General features: G+C 52.1%; 1 protein-coding gene across 1 annotated transcript; it reads left to right on the top strand.

Annotated features, from left to right (window-relative positions):
• The first annotated feature begins 3,130 nt into the window (after positions 1-3,130).
• SP8 (Sp8 transcription factor) lies at positions 3,131-5,958 on the top strand. Its single transcript, XM_061347732.1, has 2 exons — positions 3,131-3,311; positions 4,388-5,958. The coding sequence occupies exons 1-2, from the start codon at positions 3,291-3,293 to the stop codon at positions 5,843-5,845; spliced, it is 1,479 nt and encodes a 492-aa protein (XP_061203716.1). The 5' UTR covers positions 3,131-3,290; the 3' UTR covers positions 5,846-5,958.
• Positions 5,959-9,185: the final 3,227 nt, after the last annotated feature.

The following is a 9,185-nucleotide window of genomic DNA, read 5'->3' as shown; positions in this document are numbered from 1 at the left end:
ATTTGCAGTGATGGAAGAAATAAAGCCGGTAACCTACATAGCGATAGACGCAGGCATCCTCGCATGGACACCGTTTGCTGCCGCCGGCGGCACTGGATGCCCGGCTGCGAGCCCGGGCCAACGAGACTACCCAGTGGGGTAGTGACAGAATCGTCCCAGGTAAACCACAGCAATGCAGAGGTGCCAATGGAGGTTAAAAACCGGCTTTAGTCACCGTCTTTGCTTAGTGACCGCCAACCATCGCACGGTCCTTGCTAACAGATGGCTATTTTGTTCCATTTACGTGCTATTCTCTTTTTCTCTCTCCGTCCAAGCCGAGCCCTCCTGCGCCTGGAGAGCTTGTTGTCACCCCTCGGTAAATCTCCCCGGTGACAGCCTCTAGGCGAAGGTGGCGCGAGGCCCCAGGCGAGGGGGTCACCTCCCAGACCCCACACCCATACCACCCCCCCTAGCGTCAGCGGGCGAGGTGGGGCGACCTCGGGGGAACGCAGCGTTTGACAACGCCCGGGGAGGGCGAGGGCAAGGCCCCCAACAGCGGGCTTCACGTTCAGACCCCGGGGACAGAAGCGGGAGCCGAGGAGGCATAGGCTGCAGCAGGCTCGACGCGTGTGACAGAAAATTGGCTCAAGGGTGGCATAAAACGCGCTCCCTGGCTTATCCTGACATTCAGCACACGGCGTGCTCAGCACTCAGCTTAATCGTCCCAGCTATGGCTTTTCAAATAGCACAGACCTCTGTTTCCCCAAATAGAAACCCCACCCCCCCTACACCCCGGTAAAGCTGCTTGCAGACAGGCGAAGACCCCTGATACAGCGCTCTATCCGTCTCTGTCTGCTGGGCGGCCGCAGCGCGGAGGGTCGGGGGCTTCTCCGAGGAGAATCCCCACTCCCCCGGCAAGGCTAGCGACAGCTATTCTTGTGGCTGAAGTTCTGAGATTGCTAACGTACATTGTAGACACAAGATGTTAGGTAGACTTGAGGAAGTTATTCCCAGGATGTAAATTAGGTCCCAAAAGCTGTTGTCCAAATCGAAGAAACAGAGAAATTAATCTGGGAGCCTATCCATCATAGCCTGTAATAAAGGGAGTGACATGGATGAGACAGATGATATGATTAAGGAGCTGTGGTCGTTTTAATTAACTTTTTGCTGTCCTGTAATGATCAAACTGGTCAACAGACCCGGTCAATAAGCATGTTGATATCAAACAAATAAAACCAGGGATGATTAAAAACCTCCTGGTTTATTAAATTTGAAATTCAAATGAAATTTATGCTGCAGATGCATACAGAATGCTAATAGATTTTAGCTTTATTGAGAGTGGATCCCACAGGTTTTCAAGAAGCAGCACGAACATTTATCTACTCCCTTACATTAAACTTCAAATGGGGGGGGGAGGGAGTTTCAATTAATTTCGGGCAAACCTCTCCTCTCTGATCCTCCCCAGCCCCCCACCTGCATATTATGTTAATGTACTACACCCTTAAGTGCAGTGGTCAATAACGCAAATGCAAACAAAATTGTACGCTTCCTTAAACCCTTTGCGCAGCAGGCAATGTATACAAAGCGGGAAGGTTACAAATGTTACTGTAGCGATTTCAGGGAAGACCAGCTCACTGCTAGCAAAGTTGGGAAGCCGCTGATTTTCCAGGTTGAGAGGAATTATCAGAATAACAGGAGAATGCCACTGACAGGACTTTTGTGACTTTTGTTCGGGTCTGATATGTTTGCCTTTTTTCCTTCCTTCCTCTTCGCTGAGTTTACCTGTACGGACTCCCACGACTGTTTTTACAACGAGTTTTTCATAGTTTCCAACACGGTGCTTTTAAAGGAAAAGATCACTGAAAATTAAGGTCTTTCGGCCCCAAATCAGAAGAGTCAGGGCAAGCATCAGAGCAAACCACAACCAAAAAGATCAAGGGCCACGTTTCCTCTGGGCAGGCAAGTTCATGCAAAATGCGAACGCGACTGGAAGACCCACCCGGCGAGGCTTTCCTTAAAAGAGATATATCCCTAACTCCTGTTCCTTCTTCGGAGGATGGCGAATTCGCTCAGACTTTCTGGGGCTGAAAGGAATGCATGTCGATCTTTTTACCTAACCTGGCACACCACAAAATGTGATTTTCTATCCCTCTAAAATCTGATGCTCACGATGCTTGCTCTTACACTTTCTGATCTATGTCTTAATAGCTCCTCTTCACCTCCAGCAGATAAAGGAAGTAGAGATTAAAAGTTAATAAGCATTCATACAAGGGAGTATCTCCGGGAAAAGTTCTTCCCCTCTTCAAAGGGGATAGTATTGATTAAATTAAACTCGAAATTTAAACAAGTGTGCATTAGGTCTGTAAAATGAATATCATTACAGAAGGAGACCAAAGCAATGAAGTTAATTCTTTTTTATTTGTTAAAAGGAGTTCCCTCCTTCCCCCCACCCCTTCCTCCTTCTGGGCTGGCCTGTCACGCCTTCTCAACAGGCTAAAATCATTCAGAGGAGCTCGCGGAGAGAAAACGCGACATTTATGGTAACCGCCAGCCTTCAGAGAAAGCAAGCAGTTCATTAATTTACTTCACTCTTACTTCAAAGTATGATAATATACGTTACCCCCTTGATCAATGGATATGATGGGCAGTCAATATCCCCACGACACGGGAAAGGGTCAAGCCCGAGGCCGAGAGAAGAAAAAAATCACGCAGCATAAAGCGCCGTGAGGAATTTTGCTGCGGAAAACTCGCGGGTGAACGCTCTTAGGCGAGCGCGACCGGAACGGGTTGACCCCAGCTGGGCAAGGAGCCGAGGGGAAAGAAACGCTCACCTCCCCACCCCCCGGGGCGAGGCGGCGGGGTCGACGGGTGCCGCTCTGGTGGGCTCAGCCGGGGACGCGCTCCTGGGGGAGGGGACGGGGAGAGTTGTGCGACCTCGCCACTGTGAAACGGCAGGTCTGAGAGGGCCGAGGGGGCCTGAAGTGTGTGTCCCCCGCTCCTTGATGCTACAAGTACCGAAAAGGCACCGGGTGAGGGGGGGACCGGGACCGTGGCCCACGCTGCTCGACGACGTTCCCGGTTCGGTGGGGCTCGACGGCGCTGATGACCTCACGCAGTCACGTCGTCGAGTGAGGCGGCGGTCCCAGGGATTGGCTGTCGGGGGCTCAGCGGCACTTCAAAGCCGACGAGGGAGCTACAATTGTGGTGGAATGGGCGGAACTGATCATTGTATTGCACACCTCTAAAAAAAAACACTGCCTCTGATTTATCAATATAAAAAAGATCCTCTCAGAGGAGGGCACTTTTGTGTGATGGCAACTTCACTTCTAGGGGTGAGTCTAAGGATTTTTTTCTCTTGCTGGTTTAATTGGTTTCTTTTTATTGTCGATTGGAGGGGGTTGAAATAACCCCTGTCTTGACCGGGGCTATCAGTCTCTTCTATTCAGCCTTCTTTTTCTTTTTCTTCTTCTTCTTTTTTTTATTTTTTTTTATTTTTTTTTTTTTAACTTAAGTACAAGTGAGTTTAGGAGAAAAGAAAGAGCGGGGGGGGGGAAGGGGGCAGAGTCACTTTCCAGTGAGCAGGAAAAAGGGTTTAAGGGCATTTTGTAGAAACAACCCACAGTACCTAGGCTGTGCTGTTCCTGTGCTCCGGAGAAGTGGCCTTTCTTCTTCACATGTGGCTGCTGGAAGAAAAAAAACCAACCAACAAACAAGACCCAAACAAACAAACAAACAAAAAACCCAACAAAATCCAAACCAAACCCAGCACTATAATTTTGTGTGTGTGTGTATGTGTGTGTGTGTGCATTTTCTAATTTGCATCAGATTGTGGCTTTTTTATTTCCCTTTAAAATAACACAGCCAGCCGTGTCCAGCAGGTACGTTGAACTCGTGTATACATGTACATATGTTAAAATTATATATATATTTAATTGTCGTTGGTACGTAAATGAGCCTTATTTTAAAGATTTTTTTTTTTAAGTGTTAAATTGATAATCTCAATTCTATATTTAAGAAAACAGTCTCATTGGCCTGAGGGACGGGGACCGGCCAGGTTCCGGTCACAGGGAAAAGGCTGAAACGTAGCTGCCGCCGTGCCGGGGGCATCTTTAAAGCTACGGTAAACGGCACAACTTTTCCCCCCTCTCTTCCCCCCCTCCCCCTTTTTTTAACCCTTCCTGAGCTCCTCCGTGGGAGGAGGGTTGAATGGTGACAAAGAGCCCCGGAAGGCACTCGGCGGCAGAGCTGCGGTGCCGGCTTCGGCGAAGGGGTCCTCCCGCGGAGTCACGAAACTTTGTGCCAGGAGCCGGGCGGCGGAGCGGGATGGGGCACGGGCGGCGGGAGGCGGCGGTGGGTCCGCTCCTACCCTGACGCAGACGGGGCGGCCCTTTCCCCTCTGTGCCCGCAGGAGGAACCGCGGGTAGGCTCCACGCCGCTGGCCATGCTCGCCGCGACCTGCAACAAGATCGGTAGCCCCAGCCCCTCGCCATCAGCCCTCTCGGACAGCACGTCCTCCTTCGGTAAAGGCTTCCACCCCTGGAAACGCTCCTCCTCCTCCTCCTCGGCGGGCAGCTGCGGCGCCGTGGGCTCCGGCCTCCCGGGCTTCGGCGTGGCGGGCGCGGCTCGCAACGGCTCCTCGGCTGCGGCAGCAGCGGCCGCTCTGGTTTCGGACTCGTTCAGCTGCGGCGGCTCGCCTGGCTCGAGCGCCTTCTCCCTTACCTCCAGCAGTGCGGCGGCAGCCAGCTCGCCCTTCGCCAACGACTACTCCGTCTTCCAGGCTCCGGGCAGCGCCGGCGGCGGCGGCGGAGGAGGCGGCGGCGGGGCGGCGGGACAGGAGGCGGCTGCGCACCAGCCCGTCTTCATCTCTAAAGTGCACACGTCGGTGGAGGGGCTGCAGGGCATCTACCCACGGGTGGGCATGGCACACCCCTACGAGTCCTGGTTCAAGCCCTCGCACCCGGGGCTGGGCGCCGGAGAGGTGGGCTCGGCGGGCGCCTCCAGCTGGTGGGACGTGGGCGCCGGCTGGATCGACGTGCAGAGCCCCAACGGGGCGGCGGCGCTGCCCGGCTCGCTGCACCCGGCAGCCGGCGGGCTCCAGACCTCGCTCCACTCGCCGCTGGGCGGCTACAACTCGGATTACTCGGGCCTGGGCCACTCGGCCTTCAGCAGCGGCGCCTCCTCGCACCTCCTCAGCCCCGCCGGGCAGCACCTCATTGACGGATTTAAACCGGTGCTCCCCGGCTCCTATCCGGACTCGGCCCCCTCGCCGCTGGCCGGCGCCGGGGGCTCCATGCTAGGCGGCGGCCCCTCCACTCCTCTGGCCGCCTCGCCGCGCTCCTCTGCCCGCCGCTACTCGGGCCGCGCCACCTGCGACTGCCCCAACTGCCAGGAGGCCGAGCGGCTGGGGCCGGCAGGGGCCAGTCTGAGGCGGAAGGGGCTGCACAGCTGCCACATCCCCGGCTGCGGCAAGGTCTACGGCAAGACCTCGCACCTGAAGGCGCACCTGCGCTGGCACACGGGCGAGCGGCCGTTCGTCTGCAACTGGCTCTTTTGCGGCAAGCGCTTCACCCGTTCCGACGAGCTGCAGCGGCACCTGCGGACCCATACGGGAGAGAAGCGCTTCGCCTGCCCCGTCTGCAACAAGCGCTTCATGCGCAGCGATCACCTCAGTAAGCACGTCAAGACCCACAGCGGCCCCGGCGGCGCCGGTGGCCCCGGAGGCGGCGGCCCCGGCGGCGGCCCCGGCCCAGGCGGAAAGAAGAGCAGCGACACTGACAGCGAGCACAGCGCGGCAGGCAGCCCGTCTTGCCACTCCCCGGAGCTGCTGCCGGCCCCCGAGCCCGGCCACCGCAACGGCCTGGAGTGACGGGCGGAGGCGCGGGGCCGCCGCTCCAGCCCCGGCCCGCCGCCTCCCCGGGCGCACAGGCTCCCGGCGGGGACGCGAACACGTAAGTAGCCGGCGCGGCTCCGCAGGTGAGACCTCAGTTCCCCGCGGCAGCCCCGCTGCCCTGCCGGAGCCCCGCACGGGATGGGCGGTGCAGCCGAGCCCGCGGCGGGGCAGGGGGCTGCTGGGCAAGGGGCGAGAGCCGAGGACACCCGTGGGGCGGCCCAGTGCCGCCTCCCCTTCGCCTAGAGATACCCCCTTCGGGTTGCATTTAGAGCTGAAAAAACCCACGTTCCTTCCCTCTTTCCAGCTGGAAACTTGCTCGCCCCCCCTCCCTCCACCGTCAGCGCTGGTAAAGCAGGGGTGCCCTCAAGCAGCAGGAGGGAGAACCGGGCCTGCCCCACGGCTAGGGCACCGACGGCATCATCCGCCGGCCGCAGTCGCGCTCTCGCGCAGCGCCGAGCGCAGCCTCAAAGCTATCCCCCCCTCGTACACCGCTTAAAGCCCCTTTGCTTTCCGGACTGGAGCGGCAGTGCACCCTCCCTCCTTTCCCCCCTCTCCCCCCACCTTTAATTTTAACGAATCGTTTACCTCCCCGAGCTCAAATTCGTATCATTCCTATTTGAGTAGGAATCGCGAAATACTCTGAAAATAATAGGTTGAAAGTAGTAGATTTTTAACTCCACCACATGAAGAAGCACCGTGGGTTTCAAGCGAAGCTGTAGTTCCAATGCCAAAAAGGGAGGCCGGGAGGGGGAGGATAGGAAAACAAACTATTTGTAAAATACGTCTGAACCTTTAGGTTTGTACAACTGAGGAATCGGTTTAGACTAGCTAACAATTTAATACAACTCCACCTATGTATCGGTGTGAGGTGCAGTTGTCCAGGAGACGATTTTGTATAGTATTTTTCTTGTAAATGACTTCCAGTAAATATTTGAAAATATATTGAAGTACACTTGAGCTTTTTACTTTGTTATTTTTTTGTTTGTTTGTTTTTTTGTTTTTTTTTTGTTTGTTTTGTTTTGGTTTTTTTTTCTCCTTCCTGTCACGAGAAAGCATTACTGTCGCAGTCCTGGTTCACTGCATTCTTTTTCTGGACTCGTTCCTTGAGGCGTACGTCAAATCGCACTTCAGGATATAGGTTTTGCTTAAATATTAATTTAGGTAGGCATACAACTGTAATTAAGTAAACAATATTTGATAAATGTTGAATGACATTTAATTTAATGGAGCATGTACTTATTTGCATTTGCTGGCAGTTCAGGTATAGTTACAGTGAGAGTTCTCCTATATTTCATTAAGTGGGTTTGCCACAACCCATGTATTAAATAAACTGTCCAAGTGAAACTGAACTAACTTTGGCCTATGTGTATTTCCTGAAAATAATATTGATCAATATTAATAAACACTCCTGACACTACATTAGCAGTTTGCAAGGCTGCAAACTAATTGTCTCATTGTAATGTTGAAATAATTTGGATATTTCACATTGAAATGGAAAGCCCTTCGCTGGAACATTTTAGATTTGCATTTTAAATGCATGAAATGTAATTGATTTTTATCTGTAATATTTTAAATGGTATTAATAAACTCCAGATAAAACATTCTACCTTAGGTCAGCCAGTTGTTTTTCTTCGTTTTAGTTCCACCGTTACAGGCAACGATTTACTTTGTACTCCTATGTCATGAAGTGTTCTTTAGGGTGGAGAAAAGTGAAAATACAACGAATTCAGTCCCTTTGGAAACTCTAGCTCCTAATGACAGCAGCTGTGAGGCATCAAAGTAAGTAAGTTGGCATTCTGTCGTGCTTTTTGTAATGCAGTAGTAGAGGAAACTAAGGAAATAATAATAATAATACTAATTATTATTAGTATTATTATTATTAAGATTCGTACCTCTTGCAAAATCAAGTCGGTATGATGGGGCTGCTTTGCATGTGCCTCCTCCTTGGACTTAATTCTTCACACTGTGCCAGATCCACACTTAAAAGCGATTTAATACTGAAATGGGAAGGGTTATCATTGCTCGTAAAGGCAAAACCAGCACTGGTCCGCCGCTTTTGTTTTCAGGAAAGGCGTTTGTGGCTGGGGGCAATGACAACTGCCGTGGTGAGCGCTAACTTCTGCGGGTCTTGGCGGTGGGAAACTTCGTGATTGTGTGGGGAAAGCTCCCGGCTACTCCAGGGGGATTTTCCCCGCGGAACTGGGAATCTGGGCTCTTTCCAGGGCCGCGGGGTGCTTCCACCCAGCCGGGCAGGCTCTGCCGCCAGTGCTGTGTCCTTGAAATCTTGTCCAGGGCTGTTCCTGAACAGTAAAAGGCTTTCCTAAGACCTGGCTTCTTTTGCAGTTACAGCATTTATTTAGCGTTCTGGCAAAAAAATCCAAACCAAACAACCCAAATCCCACTAACACTTCTTCTTAACACATTTTTTAAAATTATTATTTTGGAAAGGTGGGGTGTGGGGAGGAGTGGAGGACACAGGGCAAATGTTGTTCCTATTCAGAAATCTGGCCTCTTGAATTACACGGGGTGGCTATGCTAGCATCGGGATACTGAAAAATCAGGGCTAGAGCATAGAATCTGCATGGCAGAAAGACCTTTGTTGTGTACATGTAAAGCACATTATTAGTAATGACCTAACCAGCAGGTGTTAAAAGGTGGTGCAAAAAAGTGCGGACAGTCAACTGTAGCGCATTTGAGATTTTAGTTCTCTGGGTGGTGTAGGGACTAGAAGGGGCTTTTAACGTGCACTGGAAATAAGAGTAGTTCTGATTGAGTTTTGCTGCATTTTGTTTCATTACAAATGCAGCCCTCAGAGGCCTGTGAAGTTTCCTACCAAAACAAAGCAACAGTTTGCTTTCCCATTCTCCCCTTTCTTTTTCTTTTCTTTTTATTTAATTTTTTATTTATTTAACACCATGTAAATGGGGTTCCATGCCAGCACCTGGTTTCCCCAGTGGGAACAAGAAACATCCTTTAGTTACCTGGAAGTTTCAGTCCAGATGGAACTGGCTGAGCACCAAGTGAAGAGGAAACGGAGAGGTGGGTAACTCCCAGTACTTCTTCTCTGATATCCAGCTGAAAATGCTACCAAAATGCCACTATCCACGAGCTCGATGGTTTCTTTAGTTTGCAGTTTGCTAGTGGGATAGAGCCAGTGACAAAACTTACCCTTCCTCCAGGAAGGAGTGTGTGCTTCTGCTGCTCAGGAGCTGCCGGTTTGGACCTGGGCTGTGTGAGAACACGTATTTTTCTTTTACCAGGAAACCCCAGCACTTGAAGGCTGAATAGCCACCTTTTTTAGCAGATTTACTTTTAC

The sequence above is a fragment of the Neopsephotus bourkii genome, unplaced genomic scaffold, assembly GCF_033783945.1.
Source record: "Neopsephotus bourkii isolate Nb327-2 ecotype Australia unplaced genomic scaffold, CSIRO-AGI_Nbou_v1 NB_323, whole genome shotgun sequence".
NCBI classification, from domain to species: domain Eukaryota; kingdom Metazoa; phylum Chordata; class Aves; order Psittaciformes; family Psittacidae; genus Neopsephotus; species Neopsephotus bourkii.
This window is presented reverse-complemented; position numbering and strand designations above follow the sequence as displayed.